At 36.0% G+C, this 24,572-nt stretch overlaps 1 protein-coding gene across 2 annotated transcripts in view; it reads left to right on the top strand.

Annotated features, from left to right (window-relative positions):
• The window catches only part of LOC136041633 (2-hydroxyacyl-CoA lyase 2-like), a gene marked incomplete at its 3' end in the record, with an annotated part of 44,336 nt that overhangs the window by 4,728 nt on the left and 15,036 nt on the right, over nt 1-24,572 (top strand). For both annotated transcript variants that reach the window (XM_065726331.1, XM_065726330.1), the window contains 6 exon segments: nt 113-252; nt 4,172-4,330; nt 8,208-8,352; nt 10,759-10,923; nt 19,112-19,324; nt 23,226-23,384. In XM_065726331.1, the coding sequence (XP_065582403.1) occupies nt 115-252; nt 4,172-4,330; nt 8,208-8,352; nt 10,759-10,923; nt 19,112-19,324; nt 23,226-23,384 (979 nt within the window).

Below are 24,572 nucleotides of genomic sequence, written 5' to 3'. Positions count from 1 at the left end.
TTTGAAACATTTGACTAATAATTCTTTTACAAGGTTTGGATCAATGTTAGGTTCTCATTGACTTTAGTGTCTGATTTTTCTACTGTTTATGATATGGCAGTTTTTATTTCAGGTATGAACATAATAGCAGATATAGCAAACACTATCATCTTCTATTTACCTGTCTTTTCTTTAATCATCAGTGGTTGCATCCTGTTTGGATTGATTTTCTTTCTGCTCAAATTTAATGTTTTTTATATCAGACTACACAAGGTGAGCAATATGATATTGATTTTGATATTTAAGGAATAAGAAATGATTTTAGTGAAATAGAATAAGGTTTAGCTTATTCTTCTAAATAAGGGCAGGAAAAACTTAAAGTAACATTGTCTGAACTAAAGACTTGGACAGATTTTGGACTGATTTGGGCTTCTAGAGGAGGAGGGTATTAGAAGGTTTTTCTCATGAGAGGTTTTGTCTTATTGGAGACTACTATTTACAAACTGACCTAGATTGGGGACTTACTAAAATATGAAATTAAAACTACTACCAGTTTTATTTACTAATAATTGTAGTACTATCCCACCTGAAACTAACACAGCTACACATGCTGCTTTCAATTCCCCTGACTTGCTGTATTCACGTCTTCATTTTTGCTCAATTTCAAAAAGAACTTTCTCTCTTTAAATCTTATTTTTATGTCCTCCTCTTATTTGCCAGAAATTCCTGCTGTCAGTTTGTTTCCAACTACATTGACAAAAAGCATGATTTTGTCAGCTATCACCATTCTTCTGTAAAACAATTTAATTTTAATAATTTGAATAATTTAATTCTGCTCAAATTTAATGTTTTTTTTTATCAGGCTACAGAAGGTAAAAAAAAAAGGTAAAGGATACGGCATTAGACTTTACAGTCCGTACCGGCGGTGCTGATCTCTGTTTCTTGGCCCTTCAGCCAGGAAGTGCAATGGGGGGGGGGGGTTGGGGGCCAGCCATCCTGTGCTTTCGCACACCCTTCCTGTTTACCTTCCCCAGATTTCTCCGGGTCCCCATTTAGAGCTGGGTCGACTCTGGCTAAGCTTACAGAGTCACGCCACTGACTCCCGTCCCAAACTGAAGAATTGGGTACACCAGGATTCGAACCCGCGTCCTCTCAGACGAAGGATCCCGAATCCAGCGCACCAACCCGCTCGGCCAGGACGACCAACCCACTCGGCACAGAAGGTGAGCAATATAATATTGATTTTGATGTTTGAGTAAAAACAAATGATTTTAGTGAAATAGAATAAGGTTTAGCTTAGTCTTGTTAGCTATCACCATTATTCTTTAAAACAACACCTGACCTTCTTAACTTTTCCTTATTATAGCCCTAAAACGTCGCAAACAGATTTTAAACAGTTAATTGTTACATATACAATCATTAAATGGTGTGCCTAAAACTATACTGAGACCATTCTTCCAGAAAAATCATTTTTCTCCTGTAATGTATTATTTGTTATAATTGCATTGTATATGTTTGATGATTGCAATATAGTAAAACATAATTCTATTATTTTGAAACCTGTTTTTCAACGCTGCCAATTGCTTCAGGGGAATGATATTAAAATATGAAATATGAGCTAATCATTAAAATATAAACTAAGGAGGTGTGAAGTAGAGGCCATGGATAAAATTGCTGAGGATTTGGAAGATGCAGCAAGACGGCATAATAGTAAAATATTATTCTGGCATGTTAATAAATTGAGAGGGAGTAGTCAATCCGGACTTGTCCCAGTTAAGGATAGGAATGGGGCCACAATTAGTGATAAGTAACGAATTAAAGAGAGATGGGCGAATATTTTGAGGTTGTGTTAAACCGAGATACAATTGCAGGAAAAGATATTGAGGAAAATGAAAAAAGTTTGTGATACCTTGGATGTGAAGGAAGATTTATTTTGTGTGGAAGAATTAGCGTCAGTACTAGAAGGATTATAAAATAATAAGGCTCCACGTGCTGATAGTCTGATAAATGAGTTTCTTAAATATGGTGGCTCTCAGGTTGGAAATAGGCTACGGAAGATTATGAGTATGATTTTGAAAAAGGGGAAGTACCTAACGATTTTTGGAAAACCTTAATTAAACCACTGTATAAAAAGGTGATAAGAGTGAGTGTCGTAATTATCGAGACATTAGTCCGATCTCTGTAGGTAGCAAACTACTTAGTAATATGACACTTTTTAGATTGAGAGATGGTGTAGACAAAGTTTTAAGAGAAGAACTGTGTGGTTTTAGAAAAGGTAGAGGGTGTGTCGACCAAATTTTCACTCTTGGGTTAATAATTGAGAATTGCCTTAGTAGTCAAACACTTTTGATGCTCAGTTTTATAAATTATTAGCAAGCGTTCGATTCTATTGATAGGAGCTTTAGCAAAGGTCTTATCCTTATATGGTATACCAGACAAATACATCAAAGTGATTAGTGCTATTACAAGAATAATACTGCTGCGGCTAAGGTAGGAAATGAGGTTAGCAGCTGGTTTTGTATTAAATCAGGAGTTAAGAAGGGTTTTGTTCTATCCCCCTTTATATGGATTATTTTGATAGACTTTGTTTTAAGGAGCACAAGAATGGCAATGGGAGAGAGCAGAATCAAATGGGGAGGAAAAACTCTCCTGGACTTAAATTATGCTGATGATTTAAGCATATTAGATGAAAGTTTGAGTAAAATGAATGAACTTTTAGAGGTTTTGCGAGTTCAGGGTGTTAGAATAGGTTTGAAAATTAATGTTAAGAAGAATAAGTCACTAAGGCTAGGAATAAGTGAAGATTGAAAGTTGACGTTGATTAACGAAAAGATTGATCAGATGGGCAGCTTCACTTACCTTGGTAGTATTATCAGTAAGGATGGTGGGAGTAGTGAAGATGTTACAAGTAGAACAGCCAAGGCTCAGGGTGTTTTTTTACAGTTAAAAAAAGTTTCGAAGAATAGGAAGATAAGTCTGCAAACAAAGATTAGAATGTTGGAAGCTACAGTGATGACAGCGATCAAATATGGCTGTGGTATAAGGGCGCTACGAAAAGCGGATGAAAATTTACTAGAGGTTTTCCAGAGATATTGCCTACGGATTGTTCTGGGTACCCAGCTGACTGACCATATTTCAAACGGTAGGCTGTACAAACAGTGCGGTTGAATCCCGCTTTCTAGGGCTATAATGAAAGAAAGGTTGAAATGGCGTGGCCATGGTCTGCGGATAAAGGATACAATCAGATTGTCCTTTTCGGCCTACCGTCTAGGGCTAAACGGAAAGCTGGTCGTCCTCATCCTGGGTGGGAGAATGTCATAAATAAGGATTTAAAAGGAAATGGAAACTTCCTGGGAGGGTGTAAAGAGGGGGACTTTGAATAGATTGGGTTGGAGGAGGGAGCCTACGTAGCTGTGTTGGCCTCAGGCAGCCTGGTGCTGCAGTGAGTTATTAGTTAGTTATTATTAGTAATAGCAATATAAGTGATACATAAACAAATTCAGTGAATATTAACTTAAGTGACTCCTAAGCCAGCTAGTGGTTAGATATGGCACAGAAAAAATCAAGTGATATGGACGCATATGACCTATTGGTCGAACGCATCAAACAATAAAAATAATAATAGACATGTGTTTATAAAGCCATTCTGACGAAATTTAGCTTCGATCCTTTAAGAGTTTAGCATTAAAGGTTTTGATTTCTTTGCACAGTCTTGAAGAACAATAAACAGAAGACTCAATATAGAACACATGATTTATTAGGATCGAACTCCTGATAATTTGTTAATGTCAGTTTGATTAAGTCCTTTTTAAAATGAATGTATGAACATTAACTCCATTTATAGATAAACCAAGACCAAATAACTTATAACATATGATATCAAATATGATACATAATATTCACCAGAAGATAAACACATTAGTACCGAAACTAGCAGTAATTATTTTATTTTTATTTTTTTCATTGTTCTTTTGAATCAATTAGATTCATGTCTGGATTTTGACATGCATAACAAAGAAAGCCTGCAATAGATCTAGTGTTTAGACCGTTAATTTCGTAAAAAAGGTTGCTTTGAAATGAAAGAACTTTATATATATATATAATCTAGTATGTATGGCATTTTTCCTGGTAACTATAAAGTCCTCATTGTTGTTTATTTTAAAATCCTATTTCATGGCTTTTCTTTATATAGCCTGAATTTGAATCAAAAAGATTTGGTGGAGAAATTGTTGCTGATGTGCTGCGTAAGCATGACGTGAAGTTCATTTTCACTCTTGTGGGAGGACATATTTCACCAATTTTAGTTGCTGCCGAGAGAAACTCGATAAGGGTTGTCGACACAAGACATGAGGTAAGGTCAATAGATTTTACCTAAAATAGGTGGTTTGATGCTAAAGGGAGTTGTTACTTGGAGTAGTAGTATCTAAATATAAGTAAACACAGCGCAGAAGTATGGTCATGAAAGAAAAGAAAGAGGATGTATATTGTATATCACTGAAAATGCTGCTCGTTAGTCTTTGGGTTTGGCATTTTTTTTCACAGTAAAAAGATAACCAACTACCCTTGTGTAAATCACTCAAAAAACAAAAATAAAATATTGCTGATTATGTATGTTAGTATTTTTGTGTGTGCAGTTTCATTTTCAATGGTTTGTTCATAATAGCCATTAAAAAAAAAGAATTAACATAATTTTCTATTATAATAGGACAATTGTGACAGCCACTTCTACTAACTCACTGCAGTAGCCTGCCACCTGAGACCAACATAGCTACGAACGCTCCTCCATCCCAATCTATCCAAAGCCTTCCTCTTTACATCCTCACAAGAAGTTGTATTTATATTAAGTCCTTCCTAAAAATCTTCTTCTATGACATGCTTTTCGTTTGGCCATTTATGGCTATCAAATATTTGATAATCTGTCATCCTTCATCTGTAGAATGTTTCCATAAGCAGCTTGATTGGCTAAAATTTGCCTTAATACTTTTAAGCATAACTGCCATGCTTGTCCCTTATGTAGTGCTGATCAAACAGTTCGTTGTAACGAACTGTATTAAGAAGCGACCCGGCTCAATAGTAAACGAAACTCTAAAAAACGGAATTTTGATGCTAAAAGATACATCAAAAGAATCGGATTTTTATGCTGATTTTAAATATGTAAGTTTCATCAAATTTAGTCTTTGTCATCAAAAGTTAAGAGCCTGGGAAAATTTGCCTTATTTTGGAAAATAGGGGGAAATACCGCCTAAAAGTCATAGAATCTTAACGAAAATCACACCATCGCATTCAGCGTATCAGAGAACCCTATATCAAAAATTTCAAGCTCCTATCTACAAAAATGTGGAATTTCGTATTTTTGCCAGAAGACAAATCACGGGTGCGTGTTTATTTTTTATTATTTTTTTTTATTTATTTTTTCCCCCAGGGATCTTCGTATCGACCAAGTGGTCGTAGAGTGTTGCAAGAGGGCTCAATCTAACGGAAATGAAAAGTTCTAGTGCCCTTTTTAAGTGACCAAAAAAATTGAAGGGCACCTAGGCCCCGTTTCACGCTCATTTTTTCCCCAAAGTCAACGGATCAAAATTTCGAGATAGCCATTTTGTTCCGCACAGTCGAAAACCATAATAACTATGTCTTTGGGGATGACTTACTCCCCCACAGTTCCTGGGGGAGGGGTTGCAAGTTACAAACTTTGATCAGCGTTTACATACAGTAATGGTTATTGGGAAGTGTACAGACGTTTTCAGGGGGATTTTTTGGTTTGGGGGTGGGGCTGAGGGGAGGGGGGCTATATGGGAGGATCTTTCCTTGGAGGAATATGTCATAGGGGAAGAGAAATTCAATGAAAAGGGCGCGGGATTTTCTAGCATTACTATAAAAAAAAATGAAAAAACAAACATGAAAACGTTTTTTCAATTGAAAGTAAGGAGTAGTATTAAAACTTAAAATGAACAGAGATTATTACGCATTTGAGGGGTTCTAAAAATACTTTAACATAAAGAGCGAGGTATTTAGGAGGAGATAAATACCTCCCTATTTATGCTAAAGTATTTTTAGTAATTTCAACTATTTATTCTACGGCCTTTGGACAAAACTTAAGATTTAGCGTAAAGAGCGGGGTATTAACGAGGGGACAAACCCCCTCAAATACATAATAAAAATATAAGAATATAAAGTTTGTTACGTAAGTTAATTCTTAAGTTACGTATATTTTTTACTAATAAAAACGTTCGTTAAAAATCAAAACTTGTAGTTGCCTTTTTAAGTAACCGAAAAATTGGAGAGCAACTAAGCCTCCTTCCCTACCCCTCATTTCTCAAAATCGTCTGATCAAAACTAAGAGAAAGCCATTTATCCAAAAAAAGAATTAATATGCAAATTTCATTTTGATAATTTATGTGCGGAGAGCCAAAATAAAACATGCATTAATTCACAAACGTTCAGAAATTAATTAAAAAAAAATAACTAGTTTTTTTTAACTGAAAGTAAGGAGCGATATTAAAACTTAAAACGAACAGAAATTACTCCGTATATGAAATGGGTTGTCCCCTCCGCAGTCCCTTGCTCTTTACGCTAAAGTTTGAATCTTTGCAACAGTTCTACTTTTTAAACAATTAAAAACTTTAGCGTAAAGAGTGAGGCGTTGAGGAGGGGACAACCCATTTCATATACGGAGTAATTTCTGTTCTTTTTAAGTTTTAATGTCGCTCCTTACTTTCAGTAAAAAAAACTAGTTTTTTTATTTAATAGAATAAGAAAGAAGTTTCATGATATTCAAAGATGCTTGTAGATGCTTTGTTTTGGCTTTTCTTATCTATTTAATTTGTTATCAGAGAGAAGTAAGATCCTAAGTTGTTTGACTAACGATACTTAAACCTACTCTCTCTAATACGTCTGACGGTTCTGGGCGTTTACCCCCCGGAAAAATACCCCCCGGGAAATTTCCTCTGGAAAACAACCCCCGGTAAATACTCTCTGCAGAAAATACACCGCGTGGAAAATTGGGTTTTCCAAATTTGAGAATTTGATTTTAGTTGTGGTTTTCTTAGTTTTGTTAAGAAGTCGCTAAGGAAAGGGATAAAGAGAAATTTACAAACTGTAAGTATATTAAAAATAAAAAAAGCAAATCCATTTTATTAAAAAGACATCTATATTAACTTCTGCAATTTTTGGCAGTTTCTGCCACCAAATTAAAAGAATGAAGAAAAAATATGGTGAAAATCATCAAAATTAAGTTAAAAACATATGGCCACAAATGTTTAAGAAGGTTTATGTCCTCTGAAATCATAGTTGGCTTTTGGAACCAACGAAATCTTATTTCAAGTTTTTACTGACGAAAGCATTGTCAAATTCTATGAGTTGGTTTTTCGTATCTTCCAATTGTAAAACTACCACAAATCACCATTAGTAAATAAATGAAACTCAAAATGAACAGAAATTACAAAGTATGTTTTGTAAAGTATAGCGGATCTGTATTCAAAATGTGTTAGGTACAATTGTTCTGCATATTATGGAGTAAGAATTGTTTTCTCACTTGAAACTGTACAAATGCTTTATACCCCCTTATGTGCAAATATATAGCTTAAATTATGTATTTCCCATCTATTCTGTCACTTGTCTTTGTCTTGTCTCACCTAAAGCTGAAAGAAACTGACGATGAAACCGGTTTATTCTCGAGTTTTGTGCAGTGTAAACTTGAATGAGTAGCGTATAATCCATAAGTACCAAAATTCCTCCCCCCCCCCACAGAAAATAAAAAATAAGCAAGACTCAAATATAATTATCAAATTTAGAAAGCAATCCACGGGGAGAGGGAGGGGGTCCGAAGGGAGTATTATTCACGGGGGTATTTTTCGGATGGGGGGGGGGTAAACGCCAGCCCCAACGTCTGTTATGCCTGATGCCCTTTGCTCTCGTTCTCTGATTGAAGGAGAAAGAAGCTGACAATTACAAATGTGTCTGAAGAGGTTTAGTTGTTCAGAGAGCTTAAAACACATAATTTTTCCTATAGAAAAATAAGGTATTAAGCAGTTAATCGGTTCCATCAATCAAAGATATACCAAGCTTGCTCTTGATGTTACTCTGATTTGAATGGCAAGAAGTTTGAAAATATCCATATACTCCTGATGGTGCTTATTTTTTTATTGAACTTAAAATAATTGTATTTTTGTCATAGAGAAAAAAGATTTCAAGTAGTTTGACTAGTAATAACAGGGCCTAATATCTTTGAGGCATCTGCTGTTTTTGCTGCTGACGCTGTTGCAAGGTTGACTGGTGGCATCGGTGTAGCGGCTGTGACGGCAGGGCCCGGGTTAACCAACACCATCACCGCTATTAAGAATTGCCAAATGGCCGAAACTCCGGTGCTTCTTATGGGTAAGTTGCCAAATCGTTGTAAAATTTTTCAGGAAAAAACTTCAGGAAAAGGGCATTTATCAAATTAGGTTTTAATTCAAGAACTATTAGCAAGAATGGTAAGTTTGAAGTGGGATTCTACTATTACATACGTTTGAAAATTTATTATATATTAACAAAAGTATGCAAATAATTCAAATAAACAATATTCAAATGTTAAATAATGGCTATTTCCTGTTGTTGATAACTTTATCGTAACATGATTTAATATCTAACTATATTTAACAAGATCATATGCAGATGACGGGATATTCAAGGAAATATTCTTTTTCTTTTTTAAGGAATTTTTTAGGAAGAAATGACGAATATTATTTTCAATGAGGCACACCAACTAGAATGTATGCAGCGACAAACGTTGCTATTCTGCTTAACAAAATTTACTGTTTTTTTGTCGTAACTTAAGAAATGTCAGAATAAGAGTTGCCTTATGTAACAATAGAGTTGCCTAAAATAAAAAAACAATTTTTTAAACTGAAAGTAAGGAACGACACTAACACTTAAAACGAACAGTAATTATCCCGTCTATGAAAAGGGCTGTCCCCTACTCAACGCCCGCTCTTTACGCTAAATTTTTTTACTGTTTTAAAAAGTAGAGTTGTGGGAAAGAGTCAAATTTTAGCGTAAAGGGCGCAGCGTTGAGGAGGGGACAGCCGCTTCCATATGTGGAATATTTCTGTTCGTTTTAAGTTTTAACGTTGCTCCTTACTTTCAGTGAAAAACCATTTTTTTTATTTAATTTCTAAGCGTTTTTGAATTAATACAGGTTTAGGCTCATCGCATATGAACAATTAAAAAGCAATTTGCTTATTAGTTTTTTTTTGGCTAAATGGCTTTTTCTAAGTTTTGGTCGGAGAACTTCGAGGAAAAAAGAGGCAGGAGAGGGGGCCTAGTTGCCCTCCAATTTTTTAGCTTCTTAAAAAGGCCACTAGAACTTTTAACTTTATTTCCGAACGTTTTTATTAGTAATAAATGTGGGTAAGGTACAAATTAACTTACGTAACGAACTTCTATGTTCGTATATTTTTATTACGTATAAAAGGGGATTCGCTCCCTCGTCAATACTTATCTCTTTACATTAAAGTTCGAATTTTGTTCCAATTATTTAAGAGTGACCCCTGAATCACTAAGGCCGTTTAATTAGAATAAATAAGTCTTTTGAAATTACTAAAAAATACTTTAGCGTAAAGAGTGAGGTATTGAGGAGGGGACGAACCCCTCATATACGTAATAATTTCTGTTCATTTTAGAAGTTTCAATCTCCTATCTACAAAAATGTGGAATTTTGTATTTTTTTTGCCAGACGGCAGATCACGGATGCGTGTTTATTTGTTTTTTTGTTTTTTTTCCCCAGGGGTAATTGTATCGACTCGGTTGTCCTAGAATGTTGCGAGGGGGCTAATTCTAACGGAAAGGAAAAGTTCTAGTTTTTTGCTGTTTTAAAAAGAAGAGTTGAGAGAAAGAGTCAAACTTTAGCGTAAAGAGCGGGACGTTGATGAGGAAGCAGCTCCTTTCATATACGAAGTAATTTCTGTGCGTTTTAAGTTTTAATGTCGTTCCTTACTTTCAGTAAGAAAAACTTGTTTTTTTTATTTAATCAGCATAAAAATTCGATTCTTTTGATGTATATATTGGTACGGAAATTCCGTTTTTGAGAGTTTTTGTTACTTGTGAGCTGGGTCGCTCCTTACTACAGTTCGTTACTACGAACTGTTTGACTTAATTAAAGCTAGTTCCAAATTTTGGTAGTATCTTTGGGCCATATTGCAACATCACGGTCATTAGAGGATACTTGAAGAGGATCATCGAACATCAAAACATACGAGCTATTACTCAGGTTTTAACAATCCTGGTCTTATGCTTTCTTCTTAAATATCTGGAAAACTAGGGGGAAAACCAACAGTCAAAAAGACACTGTCAGCATGTGTCAAAAACCTTAGCATAAGTTTGTTTGCTGAAACTCTAAAACTGGCCTGCATAGACAAATGATATGTATCAGTGTAAGGTCGCAGTTGCGACCTCACACATTAAAGGTGCAACGGTTTATTATTATTGTCGTAATGACCGTATATTACATTTAATACCCTTTTTATTTTATTTGTTGTTTTATATCTTTGTAATTTTTATATTTGGAACTTTTATTTTTAATTTATCGTAAGGTTTGTTGGTTTTTCTTTGGGAAAATTCAGAAAGAAGAAGTAATTATAATACCAATTTAAAAAAAATGAGAAAAGTAAAGATTTAAAATACCGTCATACCTTGTGGGAAATATAGAAATTAGCTGTAGTAAAATAACGTACAATATATTTTTTTCCTAGCTTGTGGTGTTTCAAATATCATATTCTTTTTCTTTTTACTTTGTTTTATTAGGTGGCGCTGCAGCTTCTATTCTCAAAGGGAGAGGAGCACTCCAAGATATTGATCAAATCGGACTTTTCAAGTCACTCTGCAAGTTTTCTGCAACAGTCGACACTGTTAGAGACATTGCTCCTATATTAAGAACTGCTATTCAGATTGCTCAGTCCGGCACCCCAGGTAAGGCAATTTTGCGTTTGTCAATTGAAACAGATGATCCATCAGCGAAGCCAAAGAGCTTCTCTGGAAGAGAAATGTCAGATGTCACTAGTCATTTTACGTTTTTTTTTGTAGATTCTTTTTTGTTCTGGAATTTGTGAAACCACGTATAAGATATCTGGATTACCGCTAGTCTTTCATTTGAGTTTTTAGATGACTGTTGAATATTCTTTTGAAAGAGTCAACGGAAAAACTTTTTGGGATATCTTCCTCAGGATGATCAGTCCAGATCGAAGTACAAGGTCGAATGAAGCTGTTCTTCAAATACTCTTGGTTTGCTGGCCTCGAGATAATTAGACCGAAGTGTGTACCTATGTATCCGTCCTTTTGGTTGCACCATTGGGGCCACAGTACGAGAAAACTCTAGAGGAAGAGCTGAATTTAATTACTTGCAGAAAACAGCCATCGACGCTACATTAAACCTCTCATTAACAGACTGAAGAGAGTCGTGGAAAAGGACTAATCTTGCCCTATTAGCCCTGTTTTGATTTTTGTAGTTGTACAAACAACATTTTTGACCAACATACATTGGGCAACCACACTTGGCAATGGGCCTGATGCAAGACTTATAAAGTGAGATATTCTAGCTGAGTAAAAAATTTTTCAGTAAAGGGTTCAGCCATCTTTCGCTGGAGGATCTCACCCAATCAAGGTTGGTTTTTCAAGAAAGATTGACGGAGAAATGGGTTCTGAGGAGACGAATACATGAAGTTGGGGTGTATGTCTGGTACTTTTGATCGGCAGATCATCAGCTCTTTTGTTTTCAATGCTTTGAATGTGAACATCCAGGTATTGGTCCTCTTTTTGGTTTCCGAACGATCTGTCTATGGGTGTGGGGAGGGTTTGATTGGCTCTTAATGTTTTGGGATGACAACATGTGTTGTGGTGTCATCGGCAAAGTGATGTAGAGGCCTCGCAAGGTTTTCTCTTGTCATTTATGTAGATAATGAAAAGCGTAGGCATTAATACTACTATCCTAGGGTACGCCTGCCTTAATTGGATATTGAGGAAAGTGAACCCTTCAAGAGTAAGGGTCACCTTTTAGAGTTTTTTAATTGCGAAACTATTAGAAATCCCCTTCTTCACAGAATTGCAACTTTTATCCCATTTCCATTCAAGATTTTAGAAAGCATGCTATGATGCTCCCACTCTCCCCCTTTTTCTATAAAATTGTTCTTAATTTGAACCACTCTTTCTGTTTTCATAGCAAAACTTTTAAGCGTGTTGATCTGTATAGTAAGCGTTGATTAGCGTAAAATAGACGTATCTAGGCTTAATCATAAAAAAAAAGAAAACTAGTCTATTTAGGACAAACGAAGATCTCACCTTAGACCTTTGTTCTTTATTCACCCTCAATAAAACTCTAGGCGTCTAAAAAGAGCCGCTCTCATTCCCTTGTGTGGGTGCCCACGCGTCTTACAACTGGGGTTGGACTTTCCTGTGAGTTTCCAAATAAAGATAAAACAAGTGAAGATCAACTTTAGAACTTCAAAGAATAAAAAGCTACTGCGCATTGAAGGGCATCGTTAGCCCTTTAATCTTTCTCGTAACGTTAAAGGAATCGCTTGTGCCTTACTGGAAATTCACTAAGGCGAACGATGCCCTATTGGTAACTTCAGTTGCTTTGTCAATTTAATAAAGATGGAGACAGTTTCAAGTTCTTAAGAGAAATATAAAAATATGCCATTTTCTGCAAACTATCAAAAATCTTTTGAATATCAGGAGTTATTGAGGGACAACAACAGCCTCTACCCTGTATTTAGGACAATTTTTGCTCTATATTGCTTTATCGACATTTTTCTTGAAGTTGATTTGGATCAGTCATAAAAGCTATGCGATCAAGGCTCAAGATTACTTATTTGCATATAATAAACAATATATTTCTACTTTTTCTTATAATTATACCGAGTAACAATACAGTCGCACTTGCATGTAAAATCAAAATTTTGCACGATTACAGCGCTAATAACTTATTCAATTACCACTACTAATAACTCTCTCATAAAGCTGCCTGAGGTCAAAGCAGCTGCTCACCCAACTCCCCATCACCTTACCTCTATTCAATTTCTCTCACCTTACCTCCTCTCAAGAACTTCTAGTTTCCCTCAAATCCTTTCTTACGACCTCTTGTACTCAATTTTCGATGCCATCTTTTTTGTTTTGTCCTAAAAGAATCGTCGAGAAGCACGATATTTGGTAATATGTCAATCGTCATCTGCAGAGCGCGTCCTAGACCATCTTGACTTTGGAAATGATGTAGAACCACATTTGTACCACAGCTTACTGTTTGAAATACGGCATGTCAAACCAGTACCCAAAACTGTTGGTTGCAGTTCCACTCGAAAATTTTCAATAAGTCTTCCTTCGTCTTCCGGAGCACACACATTCTGAACGATTCTTGACCGCTGTCGTCACTGTTATATCAGTTTTCTAATTTATTTGATGACTATGGCAAGAGGCACAAAAACATGATGATTGTAGAAAAAAAAATGGGTATAGTTCGGTTTGATGTAGCCAGCAGTAACAAATAATTTTTTTTTGAAATTTATAGTGCAAAAATATAAACCAATTTTGTGAGCCAAAATAGAAAAAGCTGCACCTTAGAAATTATTATTTTTCTGACACAGGTATTTGTATTCATTGCCATTCATTAATACGATAAAATAAACTAAACATGCTTTTGAAAAACTTGATCAACTGAAATAAAATAGATAATTTTGGATTTTTATAAAGTAAATATTTTGATATTGGCATATATTGAGTAGAGATCACAGAGAAAAGGTTCATTGAACGATCGATTTCTTAAAATGTCATATTCATTCCTAGAAAAAAATATCTATTGAACCACCAAAGTTTTAAAACTGATAGTTTATGATACAAAAAAAAAACTATGTAATCATACTGATCAGTCAGTCCCAAGCATAGAAAAAGGAGGAGGGTTGGTCGGGTCTAGTAACCCGCCACGGTATAAACCGATTACTCAACAGTGCTATGAGGACCCTTGATAAGATCCGTATTGAGATTGCTGGACTCTCTGAGACCAGACTTACCGGTTTTGGTACTTTGAATAGTGAGACGTACCATATTTTGTATTCTGGACTTGAAACTAGAAAAGAGGTAGGTGATGGAATGGCATTAAGCAGTTGGGCCAAAAAATACCTAGTGGACTGGAAACCTATTGATGAGTGGATCCTTCGTGCTCGCTTTGCCACTTCTCAGGCCAAATTTACAGTTATTGTTGTGTATGCCCCAACCAATGATACCTGTGATCTGACCAAAGATGATATTTATCGTGTGTTGTCAAATGTTGTTGCTAAAGCGTATCGGCATGATATCGTGACTATTTGTGGGGATTTTAACGTTAAAGTTGGAAGTGATGCCTCCGATGCCCCAGCTATGCTTGGTAAGCATGGACTGGGGGAAATCAATGATAATGGCATACGTTTAATTGACTTCTGTGCGACTCATGAACTTATTGTCGGCGCATCATGGCTCCCTCATAAACAAATACACAAATATACTAGGAACTCGCCAGATGGCGTAACAAGAAATGAAATAGACCATATTTTAATTGTCAAGCATTGGCGACATTGTTTAGAGGATGTTAGGACCTTTCGAGGTGCCGACTGCTATTCCGACCATCAACTTGTTTTTGCTAAGTTTAAGCTGAAACTAAAAGCTGTCATAAAGCCCCAGGGTAAGTAAAAACATCCAATGTGAGAAAACTGCAGGACCCGTATATATTACAAAAGTATACATCTACTTTGTCAAATAAGTTTTCCTTGCTAAGGGACGAGTTGTCAATTGATAATAAATGGAGAAAGATTGTCGAATCCCTGAAGGAGGTGGCACAAGAAGTTGTGGGATATAACAGGAAGAAGAAAGAGCAGTGGATATCTGAAAGTACCTGGGATATCATTGATCAAAGGGCTGAAGTTAAAATTCTCGTAGATAGGCATGAGCATAACACGACATGAACTAGAGAATATCTAGATGTTCTAAAAGCGCAGTATAAGCGTCTCAATAAACAAGTCAAAACATGGACTAGGAATGATAAAAGGGTGTACCTCGAAACTATGGCTGATCAGGCTGAAGTAACCGAAAGGCGGGGAGATAGTCGCACTGTGTACGCTATAACGAAGGAGCTTGCAGGTATTTCGAAGGCTTTTTCGACCCAAGTTGAAAACAAAGAAGGCATCTTATTAACCCAGACGGATGACATAATCCAACGCTGGATGGAGCGTTTCAGTGAGGCATTAAATCAGATGCCTCCCACAACTTCGTTAAGTATCCCTCAAGAAACATTGTTCGATCTTCGAATATATTCTGGACCTCTCTTGCTGAGTGAAGTAAAAGAGCCTCTAAAGACCTTGAAAACGGAAAAAAATCCGGCAACGATGGCATACCCCCAGAACTGTTGAAATATGGTAGAAGCGCCCTAGCAATGCCCATGTTTGAACTTTTGTCGCGTGTTTGGGATGATGAAAAAGTCTCGAGTGAATGGTCAAAGGCAGTAATTGTCAAACTCTTCAAAAAAAAGACAAACGACTAAATATGATAATTGGAGAGGCATCGCTTTACGGTCAGTTGGCAGCAAGGTTTTGTGCCAAATTATTCTTAGTAGAACTCAAAGTAAAGTGGAGAAAGTTCTGAGAGATGAACAACATGGATTCCGCCAAAACAGACCGTGTTGTGACCTAATGTTTAGCCTGAGAGTCCTGCTCGAAGAATCTAATGAATGGTAAGATCAATGGTAAGATCAACTACTCACAGTAATTATAGACTTTCTCAAGGCCTTCGATTCGATACACCGCGAGACCATGTGGAAAATTTTAACGCATTACGGGATCCCGATCAAAATTGTAAATATAATTAAAGTGCTATACCTCGACGTTATGTGCGCATTACAAACAGAGGGTGGCTTAACGGACTGGTTCACCGTTAAGTCAGGTGTAAGGCAGGGCTGCATTCTATCGCCACTATTATTTGCGATAATCATAGTTTTTGTGCTTTGTGGATGTAGCTTCAGTTGGGTCTACAACTAAACCTACTGAGAGAACTTCGTGATGGTGGGTTTGCGGACGATATTGCACTCTTTGCTCATGAATCAGAAGCAATATAACACAATATAAATGAACTTGGGCGTGTGGCAAATGCTGTTGGACTCCCCATAAACGCTAACAAGAATAAATCAATGTCAAATGCGGTCATTCCTGACTTAGCTGAAGGACTCCTGGTCAACAGTGAGAAAATTGAAGTAGAAACTCCCATGCTTGATTTCATTAGAAAGCGACGATGGATGTATTGGGGGCACATGGTACGAATGAGTGATGGAAGGCTGCCTCATGACATATGGTGTTGGACACCCCCTGGCCTCCGCAAGTCAGGAAGACTCAAAATGACCATTGCCAGGATGTTGGAGAAGGAGGCGAAATTGGCGAGGTCTTCGATGGAGGATCTTTGGTCGAGTGCTCAAGACAGGTCGTCGTGGCGAACCACTGTTGCTGCCTTATGCGCCTTCAGGCGTGGGAGGACCTAAGTCTAAGTCATACTGATAGGTAATCACAAGAAAATATAAAATTATGTCATGAATTGTTTTCGATTCTCTTGAATTTTTTCTGTAAAGACCAAATGCTTTTGATATTCTTGCTTGTAACAGGCTACATGCATGTAAATGTTCTTGGACAAAACTGAAGATACATAAGCAAAAAAAAAAAAAAATCATTTGCCAATAACTTGATCGGTTGGACCCCTCTACTGTATACCTTTTGCTTTTGGTAGAGGTTATCTTTTATTAAACTTCCAGCTATATGAGTAAGCAAAAAAAAAGAACTAATTTGGGTCCCATTTTCACAGATTTTTTTAGTCTATAGTATATCCTAGACAGACTCTACCCTTTGCTAAAATGATGGCATTATCAAATATAAGAGATTGCCAAAACTACCACCATGCCCTGATTCCTATTTCCAAACGTTTCCATAAGGCAGAATTCGAAGTTCCCACGTAGCCGAGGCATATGTACATGTTGAAGTCAATCAGTCTAGCCGTTGATGAGACATAAATATCTCTTATGTATGGATTTTGAATGGTAAAAAAAATAGATGAACTGTGTCCCTGCTACTTACCATGTGCTGCAAAAGTTGTGTCCCAAGAATCACAATGGTCGGCTCATTAGTTACTTGTTAATTGCTGGAAATACATTATGGCTTCTGACAGCCAAGATACTCTTATAAAGCTATAGGGGAAATTCTGTTCCTTTAAATGTAATTATATCTGTGGTCAGGCACTTGCGCATATATCAGACCTCTTCTCAAGGGCGTATACATGGTTTACTTTCCGGGGGTGGGGTGTTAAAAATAAACAAAGAATAGCAAATTTTTGTTTACATGTATTCTTTGTACTGTCTTACAAGCTAGACTACTTTTTTTTAGAGCGGGGTATTTAAACCTGGGAACAACCCCCACCCCATTTTCTGGATATGGCTATGCCAGTGCTTTTCCGAACTATCGAGATTTTTCTTATTTCCCTCTAATGTCTTGTATTTTCCATGCAGTGTCCATTTCGACACGATGAAAAAGAAAGTGGTATTATTTTGTTAATAGTCTTTGCTCTTGCACTGGCTATCGTTAAAAAAGGGGAGATAGTAGCACATATCTACTGTCGTTGGTTTGTAGATGGTTTTAGGGTTTCCAATGGTGCTAATCTGGAACACTGGGGCAGATTAGCTAGCAACCGCGTATAACAAGTCAGTTTTTGCGCATAAGCCGAAAATTGGCTTTTAAGAGCATCTTTGCAAAGTTTATTTTCTGAGTCTCTAAATTCGAAATAGAATTATACCAAACTAAATATATTCTGAATTCCAATCTCCTCGATACCCTTCCCCCTTAAATATCTCGTTCTTTACGCTAGAATTTGACTTGCTGCCATGACTCCTGAAACACAAAGGCCATTTAATTAGAATTGGAAGCTTTTTTAAACGTACTAAAAACTTAAGCGTAGCTAGATATTGAGGAGGGGGAAACCCTCCTCATATGCGATATAATTTCTATTTGTTTTAAGTTTTAATGTTGCTCCTGAATAATTTCTGTTTGTTTTATGTTTTAATGTTGCTCTTTATTTTCAGTTGAAAAATACTTGTAGTGTTTATTTAATATTTCAATAGTACAAGGAAAAAAATTCAAAGAACCCTTGTTTACACTAATAATAGCAAGGTTTTAGACTTTTGTTATTACCAGTATGATTTTTTTTTTTGTAATTTTCCTATTAGTTTATTGAAATATTACTCTCCATTTTCTGCATTTAATTATTTTTTAATTATTATAAAAAAATTTAATTGTGTAAAAATAGACGTAAATAGCGAACATTATCATCGAGCAAATTGAATATTTTTATAGCTCTGAGATGTGTAGTTTTTTATTTGCTCCACTTTTTGTTTGATTGTTTCCATGTTCCCAGTCTTTTTGGTACCATCAGTCGGTATCGTGGTTGGCTGGGAACGCAATCGTTATAGCAGTGAGTAATATGGTAATAATACAGCAAGATTTTCCATTTGAAGCAATACCAGCAAAAAGCAGAATGGGTGTAGCATTCAAATCCCAATTCAACATTTTTTCTAATAATAATCTTCCCTACCATGACCGTTGTATCGATATTCTTGGATTTTCTCCTGTTAACAGATCTGTAGTTCTTAGTCTTTTAGACGTATTTCTATACTTGTTTCGTTGATGAGTATAAAGCATTTGATCGTGTAAAGTATTTGGAGCTGGTTGGTATCCTAATGAATTCATGTACTCCTCCACCTTAACAGAGACCATGATTTCTCAATTAAGCATCTCAATATTTGTAGTAGTTGAATTTGCTATATTCCTTGGTACTTTACCATGCCGTGAAATCTTTAGGGTGATGAAAAATATAACATAAGCGAGACCACATAAGAATTTTTTACCCAACATCCTTTAATGTTCAGTGGGATATAGTCAACTGACTGGTCCCTCTCCGCGCCAGCTCTGAGACAGGTGTTATTGAGCTTCTGGCTCTGTTTTGCCAAGATCAACTGTACTGCAACCGACTCTGTGGGGGGGGGATGTTGTATTTTTGACATTTGTTTTGTCTCGAATTTTTGTGAAATTAATTGATCGAATATTTTCAGGTCCTGTGTTTGTTGAATTCCCCATTGATGTTTTATATCCGTACCACCTGGTTAAAAAGGAAGTTGGAGCCAAAAATGAAAGTAAAGGACTGATGTCCAAGATAGTGAACTGGTATCTGGGAAATTATGTTGACAATATTTTCGCTGGTGCCTGGGAACAAAGAGACCTAGCTCCTCTTGAACCTGTTATACCATTACCATCTGAAAACCAAGGTAATTTTAAGGATTGCCTATTTTATTATTTTCACTGTATCTGTACATGTGATGCGGCTATTCTCTCCTCCAAGCTATAATTATTCTTACAAAACATTCATACGCTCATGTAAACTTAGATAATTTGCCGCCTTGTTTAATTTCGCTTTACTCCCTTGAAGGCTCCCCCCACCCACTTGGAAGATCTTACGCTTAAGTCCCTAGCTTATTAACAAGTCACGTTTTGTAAAAATAAATGAAGAAAATGTGTGTGACTTAGTTTACAACGAATGATTTGATAATGATTATGCATTGGTGTAAGGTTAAGTTTAAGTCTTTGACGTTTAAAATACCTATAATTGTAATTGTAGCATTAAATTATTATTTAATGCGTAGACGCGTCTAAATTTTTTAATTTGAAATCTTTAATTTTAATAAAAAAAAAACTTTACAAAATGATAGTTTCTAACTCGTGCTTTATTGCCGACAATTCAAGAAACTTTTCCAGTACTTTAAAGCAGATTTGGGCTTCTGTGTAGGCTTGGGCTTTGTCACACCCCGTAGGGTGCGGGACAGGGTTTTTACTTTACAAAAATAGTTGGCTGAGTCCGGGCTATTGGAATTGTGTCTAATTTTATTTCACAAGGACATGCAGCAACGAAATCATAATTTGCCATTGATTCTAGATGCCATAGATTTATCTATGGAACCCCTAGCTGCATTAAAAAAAACGATATAGGTTATACAAAACACAGGTACAGAAAAAGTGAATAAAAGCGGCTGCCAGTTAGCCAAAAAAAAATATAAAGATCAACCTGTTTAATTCACGAAAAAAAATACATTGACATAATTTTTAAATGATGACCATAAAGTAAGTTTTTTGAAGATGCTTGTGAAATTATCAACCACATTTCATAATTATAAATATTTGAAAGGTCAAGACCATCAGACTCAAGTCCAGCAAAACAAAGATTTGAACAACCACGTATATCACGAGAATGAAGAAGACCTTGACGTAAACAAGTGCTAAAAATCGATTCATTTCTTTATATATATTACATATTTTAATCTATGCTAAATATCCTAATAAGTCTGTGTTTTTGCCTGATGTACGGAGAAAATGAAGATTTAGTCACTTTATGTCCTATTGTAAGGATTGAGTGATTTGGGGGTAGAAATTTTTGGAATTGGCGTGAAAGGGAAAGATTGGATGGAGGGAATTTAAAATAGTATTTGTAAAGCAGATTTTAATATGTTAGGAGGTACGTAGGCCTACGTTTAGCTATGCACAAAGTAAGATTTTTTAGAGTGTGGACGATAGACGGGACAAGAAAAGAATGTTGAAATTTATTAATAATATGCGCTCGAATTATTTTCTTTTTTCTTTTTTTGTAGTCATGGCCCATGTAATTTTAAAGCATTTAGAATATATCGATCACGTCTCTGACATTTTGTATAATTATGTTACTTTGATCGTATTATGTGCCTTATTATGTTTGTTTTCGTTTTTCAATTGTTGCTTTGTCTTTGTTATTGTTGTATTGTTGTATATTTGTTATTGTTGTTATTGTTGTTTTGTTACATGTGGTCATATCATGCGCTATTATTTTGTGCTATTTGGTTTTTGCCATGGCTCAATGCGGCTTTTGTGGCAATAAATATCTATATATCTATCTGTAAATACGCCAGTATTCAAGTTTTGGAAAAATCAGTAACATAGAATACTACTGCTACTACCAACAACTCACTGCGTCACAAAATCATAATAGTTACTCACATTCCTCCTCCGTCCAAATCTATTTAAGCCAGTCTTCCAAGAAGTTTCTATTTTCCTAAAATCTTTCCTTTTGACATCTTCCCGCCCCCTCTGGGAGCGACCTGCTTTTGGTATGGCCCTAGACCGTTGCTCGACAGAAAAGATCTTGGGAAGTCTATCATCCTTAATCCGTAGCCATCTCCACCTTGATCAAGGGTTCATTTTAGCCCTTGAAAGGGAGATTAACTCATATTTCTCATGCAGCTTACTGTTTGAGATATGGTCAGTCAGTCTTGTACCCAAATCAATTTGGATACCAATTTGGGTACCCCAAACAAAACCCAAAAGAAATTGTAGGCAATTTCTGGGGAAAATACCGAACAAATACTTCTCCATATTTTGGAGTGTCCACGCTTCAGAACCCTATCTGAAAACTGTCATAGCTTTAAATATTCTAATCTTGGTGTGGAGACTATTTTGGTATTCTTCCAAAAAAAAAAATTATATAGTGAAAAAAACATCCTGAGCCTTTGCTATTCCACATTAGCATCTTAACTGCACACACCGCCTTTACTAATACTACTACCTAGGCAAGTAAAGCTACCCACTTGATCGACCTTCTCATAACCCAACATAACCTTCTCACCTTTACTTAGTTCCTTTTCTTCTTAACATTGATTTTCCAACCTATTCTTGCACTCTGAACTCCCAAAACCTCTAAAAATTCATTCATTGTGCTAAGATTTTCATCTAGGATGATTAAATCATCAGCATAATCTAAGTCTAGGAGAGTTTTACTTCCCCGTTTGATTCCGTGTTCTCCCATTGCCTTTGACGTGTACCTTAGGACAAAGTCCATCAACATAATCTATATAAATGAGGATAGAACACAGCCCTGCTTAACTCCTGATTCAATACGAAACCAGCTATTAACCTTATTTTTTACCTTAACTGCAGCAATATTATATATGCCACTAGCACTAACTACTTTAATGCACTTGTCTGGTGTAACATTTAAGGATAAAGCCTTCTCGAAAGCTTTTTTACCAGCTGAATATACATGACTTCTGAATTTAAGGTTGTTTTTTCGCATCTTAGAAGATGGATTGTATTGCCTTGATACACTTTCGGTTTAATTTTTGTAGGAATAAAATCAATTCAAATACTGTTTCAGAAAATAAATTAATTATGGTTAAAGGGTAAAGGGTTAAGATCCTCCAGAGCCTTGTCACCTGACCTGACCGCAGCGGGAATCGGTCCCTTGGCCCCGTATTGCCGAGCAGAGTATTAATCCCCTCTGCGACTTCAGGGTTAATGTAAGGATGTATAAGTGAAAAATTTAAGGTTTTTAAAACCTTTGAAGGGAATAATCGTTTAAATTTTCTCATAATTTCTAATTTATAGATAAGTTAGCTTCTTAACCCTTAGTCAAGACTGTAAACTGTGGAGGAACTAGTGAAAGCTGTCGTTAATCTTTTGTTTATTTTATTGTAGTGCAGCTTATTAGTCAAGACTGTAAACTGTGGGGGAACTAGTGAAAGCTGTCGTTAATCTTTTGTTTATTTTGTTATAGTGCAGCTTCTTAACCCTTAGTCAAGACTGTAAACTGTGGAGGAACTAGTGAAAGCTGTCGTTAATCTTTTGTTTATTTTATTGTAGTGCAGCTTATTAGTCAAGACTGTAAACTGTGGAGGAACTAGTGAAAGTTGTCGTTAATCTTTTGTTTATTTTGTTGTAGTGCAGCTTATTAACCCTTAGTCAAGACTGTAAACTGTGGAGGAACTAGTGAAAGCTGTCGTTAATCTTTTGTTTATTTTGTTGTAGTGCAGCTTATTAACCCTTAGTCAAGACTGTAAACTGTGGAGGAACTAGTGAAAGCTGTCACTAATCTGTCACTAAAAGCTGTCGTTAATCTTTTGTTTACTTTGTTGTAGTGCAGCGAAGTGCAGAAGTAAGCTTAAGAAGTTAGCTTATTAACCCTTAGTCAAGATTGTAAACTGTGGAGGAACTAGTGAAAGCTGTCGTTAATCTTTTGTTTATTTTATTGTAGTGCAGCGAAGTGCTGAAGTAAGCTTAAGAAGTTAGCTTATTAACCCTTAGTCAAGACTGTAAACTGTGGAGGAACTAGTGAAAGCTGTCGTTAATCTTTTGTTTATTTTGTTGTAGTGCAGCGAAGTGCAGAAGTAATAAGCAGAGCCAAGCGTCCATTACTTCTGATCGGAAGCCAGGCACTACTTCCTCCTGTATCAGCAACTGAACTTCGAAAAGCTGTTGAATCTCTTGGAATCCCTTCATATCTTGGTGGAATGGCAAGAGGATTGCTTGGTAACTTTCTTTTTTTCTCATTAAAGCCGTATGCAGATTCGTCCACCCACATTCTTAGTTTTCTGCGGATGAACGAAGATTTTTTTTTTAACCAGCAGAGTTGTTAAGGTCTCGGGCTTTTAGTAAATTTACTTCGCTGAAGATGTTGCATTGCTATGCGAAAATCTCGCCGACATCAATACTGCCATAGAAACGCTAGCATATGCTACAGAAAAACTTGGTTTAAATGTAAACTTGATCAAGGCCAAAATATTGCCACCTCTACTTTAAAGAAACACAAGAATTGCCTGACTCACACGAGAAATATACTAAATTATAGTAATAAGCGTAAAATTGGAGATTCTTACTGGGGGTCACACTACCAAAGGCCCCCTTCTGTGCCCATTCAAAGATGGGGAAAATTCCCTCTTATAAACTGGGACATTCCTCTGTAAAAGACCTACATCGTGCCTGATGATTTACTTATATCCGTACCTCCCTTATAGAAAAGTCTGACCTATGTCGACCCATGCCTTAAATTGCAGATTGGAGCAAACACAAGTATCTTTGCTCTTTTGATACTCTTTGATGACTTCTATAATCCTGATAAAGATTCAGCTGCTTTCCAGTTGTACAGGAACTTAGGAGCGCTTAGGAGCTCTTTTGATACTCTTTGATGACTTCTATAATCCTGATAAAGATTCAGCTGCTTTCCAGTTGTACAGGAACTTAGGAGCGCTTAGAAGTCTCTTCTAAAGAATGTTTGAAGTTCGCTCCTCAGAAATTTCCATTGGAAAAATTCATTAGTTGCAAAGCCTGCTATAGTAGGCTTTGCGTTTTATTCTTTACTGTGTGTACAACGCCTTTGCCAAGCTTCATATCCTCGCATTGACGCATTGATAAATATAAGATAAAAGAAATCACCAATGCAACACCACTAACACAGAAAGAAACGCCCTCCACACAACCGAACATAAAAAATATGAACTATAAAACATAATAAATAATATAATATATAATAAATAATATATAAAATATAATAAATAGTAAATAGTGAATAATAAATAATATAAAAAACATATAAATAAAAAAGAAAGACAGAAGAAGAAAGGAAGACTGTTTTCCTACTTTAGTAATTAATACACAGATAAATACTTGAGCAAGGTCTTAATCCTACTCATCCATCCAATTACACAGGTCAAACAGCAT

This window comes from Artemia franciscana, unplaced genomic scaffold (assembly GCF_032884065.1).
Source record: "Artemia franciscana unplaced genomic scaffold, ASM3288406v1 PGA_scaffold_32, whole genome shotgun sequence".
Classification (NCBI taxonomy): Eukaryota; Metazoa; Arthropoda; class Branchiopoda; order Anostraca; family Artemiidae; genus Artemia; species Artemia franciscana.
The sequence above is the reverse complement of the archived record's forward strand: the minus strand, read 5'-3'. Positions and strand labels throughout refer to the sequence as shown.